The following is a 22,676-nucleotide window of genomic DNA, read 5'->3' on the forward strand; positions in this document are numbered from 1 at the left end:
CCTTCTAGTGTAGTTTTCATTTCAGTTATTGTAATGTTTATCTCTGTTTGTTTGTTCTTTAATTCTTCTAGGTCTTTGTTAAACATTTCTTGCATCTCCTTGACCTTTGCCTCTGTTCTTTTTCCGAGGTCCTGGATCATCTTCACTATCATTATTCTGATTTCTTTTTCTGGAAGGTTGCCTATCTCCACTTCATTTAGTTGTTTTTGTGGGGTTTTATCTTGTTCCTTCATCTGCTACATAGCCCTCTGCCTTTTCATCTTGTCTCTCTTTCTGTGAATGTGGTTTTTGTTCCACAGGCTGCAGGATTGTAGTTCTTCTTTCTTCTGCTGTCTGCCCTCTGGTGGATTAGGCTGAGAGGCTTGTCACCTTTTATTTTTATTTAGGAATTTTTTGTTCTCCTCATTTCCCATTTTTTTCTACCCATGATATGCTATCATAAAAGAAATGTTACCTACTAAATATAGAAAATTAGAGAAAGCAAAGCATATCATTCAGCACAATACTAATGTAAAATCATGTCTTACTTAGTCATATTGACTTCAACCAGTTTTAGTCTGAAAAAAGTTCATTGACTGTTATTATGCACTTTAAAAACTTAGAAATAAGCGTATTAATGTTTATATGCACATAGCATAGTTTTATTATTGCATATAACATTTAAATTCCTAGTTTGATCTATTTGCAGGTAAACTCGTTTGTGATAATTCATAATCATTATTTGTATGATTTCAATTGAATCAATTTCAAATTGGTTGTAAGGTGGTTATATTACTGACTAATCCTTTATTTTGATTATTAGTGTAATGCTGCACTGTCTGTGAGTTTGAAAAGACTATTCCAAGTCAGTTCTTAAATAATGATATCTAAGACATCCAAATGCTGTAGGTGGGGAGGAGAAACTTCTCCACCCTCTTAAGTTTAGTGGCTGGGGCCTACAAATTAAACTTACAAAAGAGACATTAACAGGAGAAAAGATTTATTTCATATGCATTTGGGTAAGGAGGGGCTCACAGCAGGTAAATAAAAGCCCCAAAGAGGCAGTTACACCCAGGGGCTTTTATGCCATTTTAATAAAGGGTGTTAAAGTGTGCACAAGAGACAAAGGAAAAGGGAGTCTAGGCTTCTGAGGGAGGTGGTAAATTGTGGGAAGGTGATTAGGAAATGTATAGTAAATAAGGGTTGTTTAGTAAGGGTTATTATGCAGATTCAAGTCATCTTGGGTGTCTCTCAAGTCCTTCTGTTTTCCTCCTTCTGCTTTGGGAGAGGAGGACACCTTTACAAGGGGAAATTAAATCTGTGCCCTACTTTTAGGCTGAAATGTGGAGGGCAGATTGCTCCTCTTGTGTTTGCTCTTTCTTAATTGCCTTCAGCTCAAAATAATCCTTATGCTAAAGAGGCATATCTTGGGGTGGCATATTCTGATCCCCTTCACTATCTAGATATGAGGAAAGAAGAATTATTTTAAATTTGAGTTTTATTTGACATTCCCGTTATAAAAATGCAGAAAAGGTATAATTGGTGTGTGAATTTTATTTTGGACTTACTGCTTATTGTAACAGTACTGTATTAATCAACAGTGTTTACTTAATTTCTTTTAATTCAAGATTCTTTTGTGTAAAGGAAAATAATTATTCAGCAATATAAGGCCAAAATCAATTATGTCATCAAGATGATTACTTAGGTAATCAATGGAAACATTGTGGACTAATGCAGGAGTATCAAATAAATAATCAGTATTTGTCTTGGGTTGTAACACTATTACTGAACCAAACTTGGGTCCACTCACCCACATAGCAAAGCCAACTTATTGACACTGGGTTGTGGTAAAGAGAAGTACAACGTTTATTGCATGGCTAAGCAAATAGAACGGGCACCTCATGGTCAAAAGAACCGAACTCGCTGATGGCTTTCAGGGAATTTAAAGGCAGCATTTTGGGTGAGTGCTGCAGGGTGCATGGCTTTCTTCTGATTGGCTGGTGGTGAGGTCATGGGGTGGTGTTTCAAGAATTTTAATCATCAACCCTCTGATTCCAGTCAGTCTAGGGTCTGCATGCTTGTGGTCAGCACATAGTCACCATCCTCCATCTGTGTATGGGTCTTAGTTCCTGCAGAACAACTCAAAAATATATGTCAGATTGTTGTGTATATCCTTTGAGGAGGAACTAGGACTCTATTGCTGAACTATGTTTGTTGACTGCTTTTCCTCTGCATTTCTTCACATCCCTAATTAGTAACTGTTTGAGTCTGTTCCTTGGAACTCAGGAAAGGGCCTGGGAGACTGAAGCCTTTTTCTACAAACAAGAAATGGGGGTTATGGAGAAGCTTTTGTACCTGGGAGGGCCCTGCTCGGTTTCAACACCATTGGACTGCCACACCACTTGGGGCCACCACCAGCCCCTCAGCCTTCACTACTTGTCCAGGATTTTCATCAATGAGTAGAGTGTATTCAAGAACTTTCCTCTTTTTACCTCAGTCACATAGGCCTGATAAAGTATTTTACCTTCAACCACCTGCAAAGATCTCGTGATTTGACGGAAAGGCCATGATCTCGTCTTCTCAAAATGTTGGGGGCCCCCATTCTAATGTGTCTGAGACTCCACTGTTAGGTTGTATGGAAGTTAATCTTGATTTCTGTTTTTTTAAAGGTGACGTTCTTTATTAAAAAAATTTTTTTACAGACACTACTAAAGTCCCTTTTTTGCTATTCCCTTGGGCCCCTCAGTTCAGTTACCTCCCAGCTTCCTATAGGTACCATTTGAATTTGGTATATATTTTTCCAGATATCTCTCTATGCTATAAATATATATTATTGCATGTGCATGTGCTTTTCCTAAGTGGTGTCATACTGTATTACTTCTTTTATAGCTTATAACTATACTATTCAATAGTTTGTCTTGGTGACCTCTTCATGTTAGTTCCTGTAGTTCTACATCATTCCTTAAAACCATGCATGTTATTTATACTATAAAGCAGTTTAGTTATTCCCCTATTGGTATATATTTACTTCCATTTTTAAAATGACTGTGAACAGTGCTTCAGTGAACATTCTTATATATGTTTTCATGTGTACATGTGCGAGTGTTCCTGTACAGTAAATACTGAGGGTTTGCACATTTTTAGTTTGAATAGACACTGCAAAATTGTTCTTCTGGATAACATTTCACCATATAATACTGTAGAACCGTAAATTAATTATTTATGACCTAAACATTGAATTTTTTTCTCAAAAGCAAAAGTTTGCTTTCAAACAAAAGTAGATGCATGACCCTATTCTAATAAGCTCTGGACCTAAAAATAGAATAGCCATCCTCCGTAGCTATAGGGACCAACTGGTATATTTTTAGTGCACTGAGTTTTATGAGCAGAGAAATTATGCAATAAGACCAAATCAGGTGGAATTTACTTTGAGAATATAAATAACCTGACTACAACCTCAGCAGACAACAGAAGATTCCTGAAGGGTAAAGTATTATTTAAATATAACGTTCAGGAAGAGGTAAAATCGTGTCTCTCCTACAGAAATGAAGATGAACATGTGTTAAAACTGTATTTTCTCACCACAACAAGAGAGAAGCCCGTGAGCTGCAACGAAGACTCGACGCAGCCGCCCCCGCCATAAAAATGTATTTTCTCATGTGATATGAGGAAACCAGGCAGATGTTAATAATCAGTTCAAAGGGAAAAGTCAAAATAGGAATTTATAGGAATTCAAGGAATGTTGAGATGAATTGTAGTTAAAGACAAAACCTGTTTTCCCCTGAGAAGGGGTAGGGAAGAAGTCAGTAAAACCACTACCACACAGGAAAAGTGTGTGTGTGTGTGTGTGTGTGTGTGTGTGTGTGTGTGTGTGTATCAGTTACCTACGTCTTACAGAGTTCCAAAATAGCTCAAAGACAATGATCTGGGCTACAAAAGCCAGCAGTGTATGCTATATATCATGCATTTCATTGAAATACAAAATTTATTTATTCAAGACGAATAAATATCTCAGGTTTGCTGAAGCAGTACCAGACCTTGATGACCTGTGGATAGGTAACCTAGACTTGGTAGTCAGGCTCTGTGTAGAGGTGAAGGGAAGACAGTCACTGAAAGGATAGACTTTGAGTTTAGCTTTGGGAACTGCCATATTTAACTAATTCAGATGAGTCAGTGTCAAATAGACAGAGGGTTTGGGCCCTTCTTGCTATTCCTGAATAAGAATCCCAGTTTTACCTTAGGCTCTACCAAGAAACCTTGAACAAGTTCTCTAACCTCTCTGATTCTCAGTTTTCTTCATCAATAAAATGAGAATGATAATACTATCTTAATGAGGATGCAGTAGAATACATTGTGAGGATTAAGTGATCTCCAAATGTAATTATAGCACAAAGCACAAACTCAATAAATGTAGTCCATGGTGTCACCCAGGTACCTCCTCGGGAAAGCTTATTCCATTCCTGTCAGGACCCAGTTTAAATGTCGTCTCAGAGAGGTCTTTCCTGACCATCCAACTTAAATACCTCGTTAGTCCTCACTTTTCTGTTACTCATTCTTATTTTCATTACAGCACTTATTTGTGTTCGTTTGTTTTATTTCTTTAAACTTATTTATTGTCTGTCATCATTAGAAAGTCTCAGAAGAGTAATGACTTTTTGTCATATTACAGGTAGGACAATGCTTATCACTTATTTGCCACCAAATAAATGTTTCTTGAATGAACAGGGCAAATATTTTAAGTCTACCCTAGTAAAAATTCCTTAGAATCTATTCTCCTGGACCTTTCTTTAGGTACAATGAGCACACCAGCCATGAAAAGCTAGGGGAGATAAACTGTGGTGAGGGAAGAGCTGATGGGAGAACAGAAGGGCAAGATTATATGGAGATGTTAACAGAATGGAGAATATGGTGTAACAGGAAGGGAGAGGATGGGAGAGAAAGCCACAATCTGTTCTGACACAATCATGGCATTAAGTTTTTGGATGTTTCATTTTACCTTTTGGATAAAGTGATGTAAGTATTTTTTCAGATTCATAAAATCCTAGAAATGAAAGATAATTTAGTCTGACTCTTTTTACACACACAGTGTTTTATAGATAAGAAAAAGGTCTGAGAGATGAAGTGACCAGTCCAAATGGCACAGTCAATCTGCTGATAGGACTGGGACCCCAGACTCTGATTTTTCTAATCTTATTCTAATTCTTTTTCTTAATATATGCTTTAGTTTGTCACATATTCAGAATGTTGAGTTATGTTCTGAACATTTCCATTTTCACAAATATCCTTTTTTCTCTTTCCCAATAGGTAGAAAATAGACCAAAGTATTACGGAAGAGAGTAAGTATGGATTATCAGAAAACATTTTGTAGATTGGAATGTATAAGAGAGACAGGTAAATGGATGCTTTTAGTAAAAAAATAAAAGCAAGAGGAAGGAGGTATTCAAGTTTGAATGAGTAAAATTATTTTTCTGATTGTAAATGTAATTGTTGTAGTTGGTGAAAATATAGAAAATAAAGATAAGTGTAGAGAAGAAAATAGCATGGGAAAATGTGTACGTGATAATGTTAAAGATGCAAGCCATATATGTAAATAAATAATGCTAGATGTATATATATGAGGAAAAGTATATATTTGATTGTATGTGTTTATTAAGCATATAGATACATATACATACATGTATGCATGTAGTAAGGTATGGTGGTTTATTCTACATTTATACTTTTATTTTCCAAATTTTCTGTAAGTAAATTCATGCTACCCAGAAATAACTAATGTTAACAGTTTGAAGTATTATCTTCTGAAGATCTGTTTTCTTAATGGTTTTTACAAAATTGAGTTATTATACATATACTTTTTATAGCCTGACTTTTCCATTTAATATTAATAATGAGCATTTTTCTATTTTATGAAAAATGTAATAATTTTTAAAGTCCTTAATTCTTCTGATTATTTTAAAAAAATAGAAATATAACCCTTCGAGGAAAAGAATAAAAATCACCTATAATCCCATCATTCCCCAAATAAAATCATTTGTTTTTCATGGCTGAAGATCATATCAGATAAACAGTAATGTATATAACAAATATTTTTAAATTATCTAAAATTCTGTTTAAGTTTTCAGGACTCTTATGAGTAGAACCTAGGTGCTTAGGAGTTGAGGGGAGCCACTGGTGTTCTTTATGGTTATACCATAATTTAGTCATTTCTCTGCTTTTGGCATATAGGTTGACTTTAAACGATAGTATTAAAAGTAACACGGTAAGAAATACCTTAGTGCATTAATCTTTTTCTGGGGCGGAAATTTTGGGTCAGCTGGTATGAATAGTTTTAAGAGTCTTTAAATACCATCATCAAGTTGTGTTCCAAAATTTGTTTCCTTGAATGAGATTTTCTTCTGAATTAATTGAGTTTTTAAAAACAAGGAGATATTAAATTTTACTAACTTTATTAGTTGGTGTCATGTAAACTTAAAATAATATACCAATATGCTAATCTAATATATGTGTTATTACCACAGATAGGTTACTGTCTTCTTACTCCTACAGAATCAGAGTGGACCTGGTTTTGAAAGATTGAGGAATTTAAGGAGATAAGAAATTCTAGGAGCCCATTGTTAAACCTCCTTGTTCTAATTGTCATGATTTGAGCGTATGTACTACAAACTGCTTTAAGACTTAAATTGAGAAAGACCGAACCTCTCCCATGAGTAAAATTTCAAAAAGTTGCCACTTGAGCCCTCGTAAAGTTCTTAAATTATTAAGGTGCTATTTCAGGGCCTTTTCAAAATATCATTCCAAATTCAAGGGACTGTTGGGTTCTTTGTACCTTTAAAAGCTACGGTCTCATGTGAGCAGTTGTTCAATTCAGTTTTCTTTAAGTTAATGAAAGGACATAATATTTGTGTAAGTTCTTTATAAACTGTACATCATCATACGAATATAAGGTGGTTTTATATTTTTAATATTAATCATTAGTTACCACGGCTGTTTTTTAATTTTTCAGTGTTTTATGTCAGAATGTTATAGGTTGAATCTACTGTGTTTGTATAAGGAGTGTGTTATTTTTGTTTACTCTTCTTCCTCCTTTTTTCTCTGTTAATCAAAAATAGGGTTTTAGCAGGGAGTGAAAGCGAGTATTACAGTTGTTTGCTTTTGGCTTGAGTATGCGGTGGTGCAGATTATGCACATTATTGAGCAATCATGCCAATTAAGGGCAACCCAGGGTACCTGGAAAATTGCCAACTTAGACTCTGAGCCAAAATTTTTGGAGCAATGCCACTGGTGTGAAGAAAGGAAGTGGGACACATTGCTGAGTGTTTTTTAGCATGTCCATATGGTCAGGCAGCTACATAAGAAGGGAATTGTCCTCTTGAGACAGGTGGTTGGTCTTCGGTAGATGGATGTGAATTTTGATTCCGTGATTGTTAAATGGATTGGAGAGCTACTTCGGTGCTGTTCTTGTCACCACAGAGAAGCTGGCCCCGGGCCAGGCCCAGAGAAACACAAGCATAGTTAAACCCAACTGCTCCCCTTCAATTTTATGGCAGTACTTTGTCTAGAAATCAACAAGAGAAGGTGGGAGGTTTTGTTTTATCTTGTTTTATTGAAAAAGGTGGAAAGCATGCAGCTTCTGAATTGACTTTGTTTCTTAGGTTTCATGGCATGATCTCCCGAGAAGCAGCAGACCAGCTCTTAAGTGTAGCTGAGGGGAGCTACCTCATTCGGGAGAGCCAGCGTCAGCCAGGAACCTACACTTTGGCTTTAAGGTTGGTCATGGACCTGTAATTATAACTGTGCCTCATTTAAAACCCTCTTAATAGAGGGCTTTCAATTTTAAAAGCATCCAGCATGTAATTGAATTGGTTCTTGTTTTCTTGGGACCTAATTACCATTTTAATAGCTTTGAGACTCTTAAAAAGTTCCTCATGAATGGTAGACTCAGTAATTAAGAACTGAAAAACTTTTAAGGCATTTTTATTGTAGCTGCTTTCTTCTATTTCATCTTACCCATTCCCTCCCATCTGTCCTGGTGTATCAGCTCCCATCTATTTCTTGAATAAGGAAAGGAACTAAAGAGAAAAGACCTTTGTAACTCGTAAAATTAAAGCCGATGTCATTTCTCTTGGGTTGGCTTTTGGTTCAAGCAGCTTTCCTTGGGAACTCCTGGCTCTTTCCTATCTACTGAACTTTGCCTAGCATTTTGGCTGTTCTTAGCTTACAACACAGTGGCCAGAAACAAGTATTTCCATTAACCCTGCAATAATAACAGAGCAATAATACAATAGCACGCTTATCCATTGGGCTAACCTCCTGCCAGGACTCTAACCTCATTTAATCTTTACAACAGGTCTAGGATGTGTGTACAATTTCTGTCTCCACTTTACAGATAAGGAAACAGAGGACCTAGAGGTTGAGTAACTTGGCCAAGGTTATACATTTAATAATTCGTGTAGCTGGTATTTGAACCCAGACAATTTGGCTTCAGAGTCTATGCTCTTAATCACTCTACATTGCTGCCTCTCTAGAGGCTTGGAATAATTATCCATTGTCTTTGTTCATTCCTTCATTTGTTAATTCATGCATTCATTTATGCATTGTTTGGAAAAGATTTAAAAGTAGAAACTTTGAAGAAAGAGGTCAAAGAAATAACATTTCTTTTGGTAGCCACAGAGAGAGAAGAGAAAGGTAATATTATTGCTTAGGACTCTGATATGACCACGTCCAACTCCTTCTCCAATCACTTATGCCTAGGTGAGTGAGCAGGGACTGTTCTTACTCCCATCCACCAGATTTATTATTAATCTTTCTGGCAAAAGAATGGTATAATTCAGTATTTCTTCATGCTGAATTCTGAATCAATAGCATACTTGGACAACAGAGCTTGTTAACAGGAGTTCATGGAAATCTGCTTTTATGGAAAATTATAAAGCATAAATCCCCCTTCAGTTACTTAATTATGTTGCTTTTTCAGGTTTAAATTTTGGTATATAGGGGAAAAAATCTGGGCTGAGAATTTAAATACCTATTCATTTTGCCACTAAATGAGCTAGACGACTAATTTGGAGCAAATCACAGGTATTCTTGAAGCCAGCTGCTTCATCTTTCTGTTCCTAACATTTTATAATTCTAGGATTCTACAATTCCACATATCCAAATAGATGGTCATCTGAGTGTCTGGGGTAGATAAGCCTTGATGTACAGGCTAGTGGGCCAAAATAAGCAAGAAGGAGGTGGGGTGAAAGGAAACAAAGCAATCTGTATACTCTCTTCCTTTTCCCTTTGTTGCCGTCTCCCCACCTTCTTCTGAGATCACTGGAATTTTAACTCAGTTTCGCCTCATTGCAAAGTTCAGGTACTTTCTATTATACTACATCGCTTCATAATGTGGTCACCACGCTGTTTTTTACTGAATAACACCAGCAAACGCCCTAGGGCCAAGGACTCAATGTGGAGAAAAGTAGCACCCAGATCTTCCAAATTCTTCCTCATTCCCACCCTCTCACCCTCTCTCATGCTACTCATGACTTTATAATCACTCACTGTCCACTTTGGCCCAGGAAATCCTAGAATTGGATTGAAGAATAGAGCAACATGGGATTGATGACAGTGCTTTTAATGTATAGGTCTGGGGTAACATGCAGCTTTCCTTTTGTTTTTGAAAAGCATCATAAAGTTTTTACATGGAAAAGAAATAGTGAGTAAAAGGGCTTGTAGTGGAGGTAGGGAATTTGTGAGTATGCGTGAGTAATTTACATGCTGAAATATGATTTTCTTTGTTTTGAACTAGATGTATGGTAGGGAAGTGTTAAACAGAATGTGAAATAGAAGTTGTATTGATATATCTCTTCATCTTATCTGATATTCCCCATTTCAACTAATGATTCTCCCAGTTAACATCAGTCTGTTTTTAACAGAATTCATGATCCACTGCGGTAGGGAGGCAGTTTGAATTTACAGCCATCATTGTTTATTATGCATTTGCTGTGTTAAACAAAGGCCCTAAAATTACGAATAAGTCCTTGATTTCAAGTTGTTCCATAGTCACCTCAGCCTCACAATATGTCCAAAACTGAACTCGATCAGTTTTCCTCCCAAATACGCTGTAACACCTGTATCCCTTTAATAGCTGGTGACACTGTTATTTAGCCAGTTCACAAGACCGAAAGCAAGACATCATTTTTCTTTTCTCTCAGTTCTGTTTTAAGATGTTTGTAGGCCTGGCCTTATTCATTTCGAGGCCTCCATCTTACACCATATCAAACACTATATCCCATATCAAATATATATATTTTGCTGTTAACTTCGTTTTTTTAAATATAAATTGCTTTTGAAATTAACTTTAGATTTCCTTTTATGCTTTGGAGCCACACCTTTTTATTCATATTTTATACCTTTTCATAGACTCTGGAAAGCCCAAGGTACTGTACCTATATTATCTAATGGTTAAAAGAACTTTTTCTTCTTGCTCATCTCACACAGCCAAGCCCAACAATCTTTTATTTCTTAAGTAATTTTCAAAATTTCCCCTTCTTGGGGCTTCCCTGGTGGCGCAGTGGTTGAGAGTCCGCCTGCCGATGCAGGGGACACAGGTTCGTGCCCCGGTCCGGGAAGATCCCACATGACGCGGAGCGGCTGTGCCTGTGAGCCATGGCCGCTGAGCCTGCACGTCCGGAGCCTGTGCTCCACAACTGGAGAGGCCACAACAGTGAGAGGCCTGCGTACCGCAAAAAAAAAAAAAAAAAAAAAATTTCCCCTTCTTTTCAATCAAGCCACCTCCTGGATTAGTTTCATGAGGAAGTTACCTGTATCCAGCCTTATCCCCTCTAATGTATCTTCCATGGTATCATGAGTGATCAATCTTAAAATCTGATGCAGTGATCAGCAAAGTCGTAATGTTGAGTAGGACACAAGGTTTCGAAGGCCACACCTCCCTCTGTCACTGGCATCTCCCCCATACCTGGGGAAGCCTAACCTTTACTGATGATCTTTGTGTATAATGTGAGGTATCAGTTCGGCAAGGATGTATTGTATATGTGGTGTCACAGTATCAATTTTTTGCAGTCAGCAAGGAGATTTTCATTGCATGGCATGGAAGGTCGTCTGTGGTTGACATCTCACTTTCTTCTTCACCATCATCTTCTCTTACACGCCATCTCAGCCTGAATTTCTGGCAAGGCCTTGTTCTGCTTTTCTGCCTTGCCCACGGGGACCCCTTGGTTCAGAAAAAATGATTGTCGCTCAAAGTCTTTTATACAATGAAACACTAGACAGACACCCACATAGTTGGAGCGTGCAGTTGAAGATAAGATGCTCTCCCAGGCACTAGATTATACCTCATGAAGCATGAAGTGTTTCCTATGACTTCGGGATTTTCTGTATGTTGATTTTGACAACATTTGTATTAGTTATAGTTTAATGAGGTATCATGGCATGTATTAGCTGCAAGTAACCTAAAATAATTTAAGAAGTTTTGTAGAAAACATTTTTCTTTGTATGATTTTCATAGTTTTAGAACTAATTCTTTTTAAAAAAATTTTATGTTCTGTAATTTTTCTCACTAGAAGGAAAAATTGTTCAGTGTTGTACATATGGAGTGACAAGTGAAAAAGATAGGACTGTGCATGTTTTGTATTATCCTTTTTATTAAATGTTAAGTGTATACAAAAGAATAGTTATAAGAAATATAAAATTATTAAATATCATGATACTATAACTGTAGGTTTATTCATCATAAATTATTTCCTGAATTTTCCAAATTTTTTTTCCTCTGAGCTTCTCACTTTCTGACTTTCATCTCTCTGAACTTCAATTTGGACATTTTCTATTGACCTGTCTTCCAGTCCACTAGTCCTTTATTCTGCTCTTTTTGATCAGCTGTAAATCCATTCATTGAGTTCCTAATTTCATATACTGTGTTATTTATTTCCAGAATTTCCATTTACTTTTTTTTTTTTAAGATTCTAATCCTCTGATGAAATCGTTTCCTGCATTTTCTCCATCTTTTCCTATATAATCTTGAACTATAACCTATCAAAACAGTTGTTCACTATAAGTAACTGTTAGAATTACGTAAGCACCCCATGAATTCTTGGAAATAGTGAAATAAGAAGGTGAAAAGACTAGTGGAGAGCTAGTGTAAGTGATCATGTGAAATGACCTTTTAAATATTTGGTATCTGTTTTCTCATTGCCACCACTGTACCTGATAAGAATCTGGTTCTTATCAGATAAAAATCTGGTTTTCTTTTCCTGTTTTAAAAGAAGGAAGAAGGTTGGAGTGAGGAGGGAAAATGGATACCAGTTACACAGTATAGCACAGGTAACTGCATCATCAAAAACAACAGCACATCATCCCAAAATATTTACTTTGTAACTATGAAAATAGGAATTTTCTTCACATGGTAGAAACCATAGCAAAATCAAATAAAAGAGAACCTGTTATAAAAGAGAACCCATACAGATTAAAAACATCAATAAGAAATAATATTACATATGATTTAGGAGCTTTTATTGAGCTTTTGAATTCTGCCAGATATTATCCAATGGGTCAAAAAGGAAGACATTTAAGCTGCCTCATAAAGGTAGAATATAGGTTTGCCAGGTAGAGGATAGGATGTGATTATAAAAAAACGAGCATTTGGGGAAGAAGAAAAAGCCAAGGAAGGAATATATAGAACAGCATGGAACATTTGGTGTATGGCAGGCTGCTAGGACTCGGGGGTGCAGGAAGTTTTAGCAGTAAGTATGCCAGGAAAGGCTGGTATTTCATGCTTAAGAATTTGGACTTTATCTGTAGGAAATGGGAGTCACTGAAGACTTTTAATAGAAGAGACTAATGGTTGAACATTTGTAATTTTAAAAGATCATTGTGGGAGCAATAAGAATAAATAAGTGGATAGGGTGGTGGGAATTAAGTTTTACCAGAATTATTTGATAATTAATTTAGTAAGTAGTTTTCCTTGGGCAATGGAAAAGTGATCTTCAAAAGAGATTCTAGATACCTTATAGATTTTAAAGGGTTCCCTTTGAGGAGAAATGTTAACTCCAAATTTGGCAACCCTGGGGACATTTCTGTTGAGTCTGACTCATTTTAGCTTCTCTAAACTTGGAGAAGAGCAAGATGACACACGTGTAAGAGTCTTGATAATCTCCAAGTCCTGTGTCTAGATATTCCAGAACAGATTTTGGAAATATTCCAGAGAATGTTTCATACCCACAGTGCTTGGAACTTCCTGTTGATTTTATGCTGACCATAATAAGAATTATTTTGAAAAATTTTAGGTACTGGAAAACAAATGAGAATTAAAAAACTGAGAAAGCATGATGTTTGGACATATATGTTCTTTAAACAATATTTCTTATTTGATAAGTTCTGAAGTATACCCTATGTTAATCTACAAAATAAAATTCATTATACAGGACAGTATGTAGAGTATCATACTATTTAATATACGTGTGTGTGTGTGTGTCTGTCTGTATGTATAGGGTATATATGTAAGTAGACAGCTGTCTAAAAGAATGATTGCCAGTGTTCATAGTGTTGTCTCTGAGTTTGAACTTAAAGGTAATTTTTACTTCTCTGTACCTTTCTGAGTTGCCTGATTTTTTTCACAATGCCATGTGTATCATTTTTACAACCAGACAAAAAAAATCAATAGGGTTATTTTCATTTTGGGAAAAATTGAAGACACTAGCTGCGACCTTGGGTCAAAGTGAAAGACAGTACCTCCTAAGTCTTTGAAGATATGACTCCAAGTGAAGTGTGTCACCTTATTTAAATCATTGATCAGAAGGAGAAGGACAGCCTTGGGGGCAATAGAAAGGGAAGTCACAGAGGTGTGTTCTAGAGTCCAGGGTCTGTGGGAGAGGGGAGTCTTGACCAACATTGGCAGTACTATCTCTAGTATGGAGATGCTCGTAAAGGAGCTGTGTGAGTCTCCCTGCCACTAACCATAATCAGTTGGGTTTCTTTGATGCAGTATTTCTCAGAGCCTGTGAGTATTTTTAATAGAACTATGCTGCATTTCCCAAACTCATTTGATTATGAGACCCTCTTTTTGTGGAATCTCTCTGTGAAACACTCTTTGAGAAATAGTCTATTAAACATTCGATTCACTCAGTTCCTCTTGCTCTGGACTCCATGTTCACCAAGTAACTTTCTTTTCTCTTCTTTTCTTTTCTTTTTTTTTGAGGGTCTTCTTAAACTATTTTAAAAATTGAAGTATAGTTAATTTATAGTGTTGTGTTAGTTTCAGGTGGACAGCAAAGTGAGTCAGTTTTATATATATACATATATATATATTCCTTTTCAGATTCTTTTCCATTATAAATTATTACATGATATTGAATATAGTTACCTGTGCAATACAGTAGGTCCTTGTTGTTTATCTGTTTTATATATAGTAGTGCGTATATGTTAATCCCAAACTCCTAATTTATCTCCCCCCACAGCCCCCACTATCCCCTTTGGTGACCATAAGTTTGTTTCTATGTCTGTGAGTCTATTTTTGTTTTGTAAATAATTTCATTTGTATCATTTTTTTAGATTCCACATATAAGTGATATCATATGATATTAGTCTTTCTCTGTCTGACTTACTTCAAATCTATCCTGTTCCATTATCTATATGTCTGTTTTTGTGCCAGTACCATACTGTTTCAATTACTGTAGCTTTGTAATATAGTCTGAAGTCAGGGAGCATGATTCCTACAGCTCCATTCTTCTTTCTCAAGGTTGCTTTGACTATATGGGGTCTTTTGTGTTTCTGTACAAATTTAAAAATTTTTTGTTCTAGTTCTATGAAAAATGCCATCGGTAATTTGATAGGGATTGTATTGAATCTGTAGATTGCCTTGGGTAGTATGGTCATTTTAAAAATGCTGATTCTTCTAATCCGAAAACATGGTATACCTTTCCATCTGTTTATGTCATTTTTTTTTTTTTGTGGTACGCAGGCCTCTCACTGTTGTGGCCTCTCCCATTGTGGAGCACAGGCTCCAGACGCGCAGGCTCAGTGGCCATGGCTCACAGGCCTAGCCTCTCTGCGGCATGTGGGATTTTCCTGGACCAGGGCACGAACCCGTGTCCCCTGCATTGGCAGGTGGACTCTCAACCGCTGTGCCACCAGGGAAGCCCTGTTTGTGTCATTTTTAATTTCTTTCATTGTATCTTACAATTTTCAGAGTACAGGTCTTTTACTTCCTTAGCTAGGTTTATTCCTAGGTATTTTATTCTTTTTGATACAGTGGTAAATGGGATTGTTTCCTTAATTTCTCTTCCTTATATTTTGTCATTAGTGTATAGATGCAGGATTTCTGTATATTAATTTTGTGTCCACCAACTTTACTGAATTCACTGATGAGCTCTAGTAGTTTTCTGGTAGCATCTTTAGGATTTTCTGTGTATAGCATCATGTCATCTGTGAACAGTGACAGTTTTTACTTCTTTTCCAATTTGGATTCCTTTTATATCTTTTTCCTCTCTGATCACTGTGGCTAGGACTTCCAAAACTATGTTAAATATAAATGACCAGAGTGGGCCTCCTTATCTTGTTTCTGATCTTAGAGGAAATGCTTTCAGCTTTTCACTATTGGCTATGATGTTAGCTGTGGGTTTGTCATATATGGCCTTTATTATGTTGAAGTATGTTTCCTGTGTGCCCACTTTCTGAAGAGTTTTGTTTTTCTTTAATCATAAATGGATATTGAATTTTATCAAAAGCTTTTTCTAATCTTTTGAGATGATCATATGGTTTTTATTCTTCAATTTTTTAATGTGGTGTATCACACTGATTGATTTGTGGATACTGAAGAATCTTTGTATCCCTGGGATAAATCCCACTTGATCATGATGTATGATCCTTTTAATGTACTGTTGGAGTTGGTTTGCTAGTATTTTGTTGAGGATTTTTACGTCTGTAGTCATCAGTGATGTTAGCCTGTAATTTTCTCTTTTTGTGGTATCCTTGCCTGGTTTTGGTATTGGTGATGGTGGCCTCATAGAATGTTAACTTTCTGAGTAATGGCTTCTGATGTGGTTCATCTACAGGGAGAAAAAACTTAAAATGTATAGGCTGACTCTTAAGAGCCTTTGAGTTATTTCTCACTTTCAGTTAATAAATTAGAACTAAATGTTGGGAGTAAAGGGGAGAAAAGAAGGATAAAAATTTACCAGGTTTCTTCTGTTTGGTAAGTCAGATAGACACCCTCCCCATTTTTTTTTTCAGGCCCCTTTTTGATAAATGAACCTAAAAGACTTCTTGTTAAAGTGTTTAATTGATAGAGGAAAAAAATTTTAAGACGTAGTTACCTCACCAGTTCTTTTTCTTCCTGTTTTCTGATTTTTTCCCCTGTACCAAAAAAGGTTTACCTCCTCTCCTAAGAGTGTTCTGAAACATGTACTTATGGCAACCAAGCACTGTTTCTATGTATTAACAAAAATTCAGCCTTTTTCTTTTTTTCTAACTTTATTCCCAAGCTTGGCTTTTGCATGTGTTGTATCTTAGTCTTTTTTTTTTAACTTTTCCCTTCTTTTAGTTATAAATAACGTACCAATTCACCCATTTAAAGTGTACAAATCAGTGGTTTTTAGTGCATTCACAAAGTTATGCAACATAATCAATCTTAGAACATTTAATCACCCTAAAAAGAAACTGCATACCCATTTACAGTCATTTCCCATTTCTCCCAACCCTCCCAGCCTCAGGTAACCATTAACCTACTTTTTTATCTCTGTAGATTTATACATTCTGGACGTTTCATAAAAGTGGAATTGTGTATAATATGTGTTCTTTTGTGAGTGGCTTCTTTCCCTTAGCATATTTCCAAGGTTCATCCATGTTGTTGCACATATCAGTACTTTATTTCTTTTTATTAATAAATAATATTTGAATACGGTTCCAGTATTTGGATATATATCATATTTTGCTTATCCATTCATCAGTTGATGGACATTTGAGTTGTTTCCACTTTTTGACTATTACGAATAACGCTACTATGAATAATACTGTGTACAAGGCTTTGTGTGTACATGTTTTTATTTCTCATGGGTATATACCTAGGAGTGAAATTGCTGGATCATATTGTAACTCTGTGTTTAACATTTTGAGGAACTGCCAAATTTTTTTCCAAAGTGGTTTTACCATTTTATAATCCCACCAGCAATGTGTGAGGGTTCTAATTTCTCCACTCTTCGCCAGTACCTGTTATCATGTCTTTGATTTAAACAGTGGGTGTGACATCCTAGTGGGTGTGAAGTGGTATCTCACTGTGGTTTTGATTTGCACTTTACTCTCAAATGGTACTTCATTTTTCAGATTTTATGCACAGCATGGTTTTTATTAACTGATGTTCTTTCTATTCAAACTTCAGTTCCCTCTCAAAAAGTATGCATCTATAGCAATGGGTTTAAAGCAGAAGGTAGAGAAATCAAAAAAGCGGATTTCAAGATATTTTTGGGTTTTGCATTTTTAAGGCACAGCATAAGGCAGATTCCACCAAGCAGTTCTTTTAGGGTGGAATTGAGTTTCAAGTACATTTTCTGGCTAATCAACAGGAACTTTGATATAGGAGATAAAATTCCAACTCTCTGGCTGTCTACTCTGAAAGAGAAACTGGAATCTGACTTGTATATCTATCTACTTTAAGGTGCAGTAGGAGACATACCAGGTTCTTTTAATGTAAGGTCTGTTTCTTGGTAACCAGAGACAGCTCCAGAATGTGTTGATAATGTGCCTCCTTTCCTATGAACGAGTTGCGTACCCACGTATTTTATTAATGGGCCTAGTGGTTTTTTTTTTTTTTTTTTTTTTTGCGGTACGTGGGCCTCTCACCACTGTGGCCTCTCCCGCCGCGGAGCACAGGCTCCGGACGCGCAGGCCCAGCGGCCATGGCCCATGGGCCCAGCCGCTCCGCGGCTTGTGGGATCCCCCCAGACCAGGGCACGAACCCGCGTCCCCTGCATCGGCAGGTGGACTCCCAACCACTGCGCCACCAGGGAAGCCCGGGCCTACTGGTTTTATACATATGATAATGGTTAATGTTTAGTGAATATTTACTGTGTCATGCACTGTGGTAAATACATTATGTGGATTATCTTTCAGTATTTTCTAATGCTTTTTCATGTGTGGCACCCATTGAAAATTATGCTGTTACGTGGCACACTGAGAGTAAATGCAGGGGGCTGACTGTGGCCAAATGTGGCCAGTGCCAGGACTTGAGCTGCATTAGACCGTCCCGGCCTCTGAAAGGGCTGACAGATTTGATATTGTGTAGCCTCTAACCTCTGTTCCTGACAAACAGGTTGGAAAACTCAGTTTTATCTACAAAATAAGCCCATGGAGTAGATACTATATTTTCTGCGTTTTACAAGAAAACTGAGGCTTAACTTGCTCAAGAAGAAAAAGCTAAGAAACAGAAAATATAACCTGTTAAAAACAACATCCAAAATAATAATAAAACATGTAGCACTATGTAAGTTGAAAAGGGGTGTGGCACAAGAGTAAACCCTTAGCTTTTAAGTCAGTGAGTTTATTAAAAAGATTTTTAAGTTATCAATACAGTACCATTTTTAAGCAGATAAACCTTGGTTTAAAGCCTTTAAGGATGAAATTTACTCCAACTAATTCTCAAGGGTTAACTTTCCACCCCTCTCTCCCCAAAAAGAGAAAAGCCAAATTAAGTATATGTAAAGTTTAATTATTTAAGCTAAAATTACATTATAAAATCATTTGGTGATCATATGTGCTTATAAAAATAATTTTGTAGTGAGTTTGGACAACTTTTCAGAGAAAAACAGCAATAATAATCTGTAAAAATAATAGTATACTTGCATCCATGTCATTTATCACATCTCTGTTATGACTATGAAAACAATTCATGGCTGTTGTAAAAATATTTTTTTCAAATAAGAGAATTGTATATAATGATAAATTACATTACTTTCCCTCCACATACTTCTAGTTCCACTCCATAGAGATAATGCCATTCACAATTATTTGTCTATCCTTCCAGAAATTGGTTGTGCATAAAATATACATATATTTTTATGGCATGTATGTACATTGTATTTTATTATATGTGACAGTTATTTGGTAGTGGCTAACCATAGCAGCAAAGATCATCTCTAGTCTTTCCAGAAGTTTTGCCCTGTTGTCTGCCTGGCTGTATCATTATGTAATAAAAGCCATCAATACCTTTTTATTTAGTCTTAGCTGATGGTTGGTAGTTTAAGAACACGATGAGCTATATTCTGTGAGTTTAGCTTCAGTTTCTATGATAGGGGTTGATGATTGGTAGTAGAATGGGCAACAAGATGATAAAATGGGCTCCTTCCTATTATGTAAATGCATTTGTGATTTAATTTATTATGGCTTTGAGTTTAGAATGCTGGTAAGATTCTATTAAGGAACTCCTGAGAGAATGTTACTTAATCTTTGCAACTCTGAAATTTAGTATGAAGAAACTATTGCTACTGTATTAGAAAATGATAAGCATTTTATGAAGTAGGAAATGTAATTTGCTAATGATTGAAAAAAACAATTTCTAATTGAATCTCAGATCATTAGGTTGACTTTTAAAGTGAACCCAGCCAAAGAATTCCTGGGTAAAGTCATTGGTACAGGGGCTTTCACATTTTTAAAATATGAAAATTAGTTGAAAGCTTTTTTCACATTTAGGAAGAAGGATCAAAAGGAACTGGGGAAAGATTATGCTTCTGGTAGGCGTTGACGTGTAATGTACTATGTGTTCTCTTGATCTGGTAGCTCATGATAGGTTTAGTTGGTTACCATGGTTTCATTTCATTTCCTGCAAGCCTCCTTGTTGTGCTATTTGGAATAAGTGGAAAATAGTGTTCCGCAGAATAATTTTTCAAAAATGCTTTTCTGCTTCTCTTAGTTAAGCTTGTGAATCACTTTTGGGGATATTTTCTGAATATAAGAGTAGGTGACAAAACACATAACAACCATAGAATTTAGTAGTCCTGCAATGTCAGAAAATTAAAATTGATGAAAACAATAGCATGATTTACTTTAAAATGTAATACCATGTTGTCAGTGCCATAAGCTTTAAAAAAATATTGGTGTAATAATTCTTATCAAGGACTCTCTGGCCAAGTAGGCTTTATTAAAACAAATTATAGAAAGTAATTGATATGGCACAGTAGGGAATGGGTAGTTTAATATAAAGCATCCCTTACTTGAAAAAAATAGGTGTATTCCTAAAAATGGGTTGCAAATTGAACCGTATTGTAAATCCACAAGAGTGCATAGCTGTTTAAAGAGATTAGTTTTCCATAACATATATATATAATACAGAAAACAATATTTGGGAAAAAACAGAAAAGCAGAAAGAAAAGCAAAAAATCACCTCTAATCCCACTAGTCAGAGCTAATTACTGTTAAAATTGAAGTGTATGAAATTCTAGTACTTTTCTGGGTTGAATAGAAATGGTTTCATACCAAGTACACTATTTTCTGGCATATGTTTTCAATTAGTTGTATATCATGAACATTTTCCATGTCAATAAATATGTCAGAAGTTTGTTATTTGAATTAATTCTTCATAAGGTCTGGTTTCACCTCCTGATTTTTTAAAACTCTGGTTTTCACTAGTTGTATTTGTTTATTTAAATTTAGGTCCATCATAAACTTTTGTTTTTTATTAACGTGTGCGCTACAGAAAATATGTAAAATGCAGAAAAGTAAGAAAAGAAAAATATTACCTATAGTCTCACTGCCCCCAAAATAGGTAACATTTTTGGCATTTAAAAAAATGTATTTTGTTATTGTTTTGTTTCTAAAAAAAATTGTAATGATACTCTTCTGGGTGCTGGAGATACAAGGATGAACAGGACAGTCAAGATCCCTGGCCTTAAGGAGTCTGTCAGATGGTGAGAGGGTTAGACTTTAACGAAATTGTCCCACAAATATAGAATTAAAAACTGAGGTGAGCACTGTGGAGGGAAAGCACAGGTGCTATCACTGTGTAAAGGAGAATCTGATTTAAATCCAAGGAATCACAGTCAGGGAAGGCTATTCTGAAAAAATAGAGTTTGATTTGGAAACTGAAGGATGTCTGAGAGTGAAACAGGGTTTTGTTTGTTCTTTTTTCTCTAGTTGCTTTAGGTGTAAGGATAGGTTGTTTGTTTGAGGTTTTTTTCTTGTTTCTTGAGGTAGGATTGTATTGCTATAAACTTACCTCTTAGAACTGCTTTTGCTGCATCCTGTAGGTTTTGGATTGTTCTGTTTTCATTGTCATTTATCTTTAGATATTTTTTGACTTCCTCTTTGAGTTCTTCAGTGATCCATTGATTGTTTAGTAACATATTGTTTAGCCTCCATGTGTTTGTGTTTTTTACAGTTTTTTTCCTGTAATTGATCTCTAATTTCATAGCGTTGTGGTCTGAAAAGGTGCTTGATACGATTTCAGTTTTCTTAAATTTACCAAGGCTTGATTTGTGACCCAAGATGTGATCTATCCACATAATCACTCATATTGTCTGGAATATTATCTAGGAATAGGATTGCTATGTCATAGGTATGCATGTATTAAATTTTACTAGATATTTTAAAACCATTTTGTTAAACAGTATGCCTGGTGTTGGTTATATTAGTGGTTCTGTATCCTTGCCAGTTCTTGGTATTGTCAGACTTGTAAAATTTCATCATTCTAAAGATATAATTTCTATTTACTGGACTACTCTTTGAGCATCTTTTCATGTTTACCCTCTTGGTGTGGGCCTATTTTTGTCTATTGTATAAACTTATAGTCTTCAATTGTGATAAATTTTCTTGAATTACCTTTTAGATTTCTTCCCCTTCTGTTTTCTCTTTCCAGACCTCCTATTATCTAGATGTTGGACTTCCTGGATTGATTCTCTATCTTCTTTTTTTCCTCTATTTTTCATCTTTTTGCTCTTCTTAAATATTTTCTCAACTTTATCTTTCATTTCTTCATTAAAATTTTCACTTATGTTATATTTCCTTTTTTTAACTTATTTTTCTATGTATTCTATATTTATTCCTTTTCTTATAGCATCCTAACATTTCTTGCTGAATCCTATTCAAGAATGGAAATAGGAAACATCCCATTTTTGTTTCTTTAAACATTGATAATTTAAAAAAATATTGTCATCTCTTTGCATGGTTTGTTTCCTTCAGCTTGGTTTAATTCTGTTTGTTTATCTATCTTTGTCCTTCATGAGAGAGATTTTCCTCAGATGTCAGGTGGTCCTTAGCTGCTTGCTCATATTTAAGTTTATTTGGCACTAAATGGATAGAACTAGACAGATCAATAAGGAAAAGAAGGACTTGAACAATGTTATACATCAGTTGGACCTAACAAACATATACAGAACACTCACCCAACAGCCCCAGAATACACATTCTTCTCAAGCACACACATTGGTGTGTGTGCATTGAGAAGAGGGGAGCATTCACGTTGGTCACAGAACAAGTCTTAATATATTTAAGAAGATTGAATCATATCAAATATCTTTACCAATCACAATGAAATAAAATTAGAAGTCAAGAGCAGTAGGAAAACTGGAAAATTCACAGATATATAGAAATTAAACAATAAACTCTTGAATAACCAATGGATCAAAGAAGAAATCACAAGGGAAATTAGAAAATTTCTTGAGGCAAATAAAAACTAAAAAGTTGACTGGTAGTTCTGGGAGCTTGAGAGAAGCCTCCCA

At 35.7% G+C, this 22,676-nt stretch overlaps 1 protein-coding gene across 1 annotated transcript in view; it reads left to right on the plus strand.

The window, feature by feature from the left end:
- CHN1 (chimerin 1) overlaps positions 1-22,676 on the plus strand; it is a 175,969-nt gene that overhangs the window by 61,178 nt on the left and 92,115 nt on the right. The window contains exons 5-6 of the mRNA XM_029225827.1: positions 5,284-5,315; positions 7,632-7,745. Of these exons, the coding sequence (XP_029081660.1) occupies positions 5,284-5,315; positions 7,632-7,745 (146 nt within the window). The remainder of the gene's footprint in view (positions 1-5,283; positions 5,316-7,631; positions 7,746-22,676) is intronic.

Source organism: Monodon monoceros, unplaced genomic scaffold, assembly GCF_005190385.1.
Source record: "Monodon monoceros isolate NGI ecotype Baffin Bay Population unplaced genomic scaffold, NGI_Narwhal_1 Super_Scaffold_16, whole genome shotgun sequence".
Lineage (NCBI taxonomy): Eukaryota > Metazoa > Chordata > Mammalia > Artiodactyla > Monodontidae > Monodon > Monodon monoceros.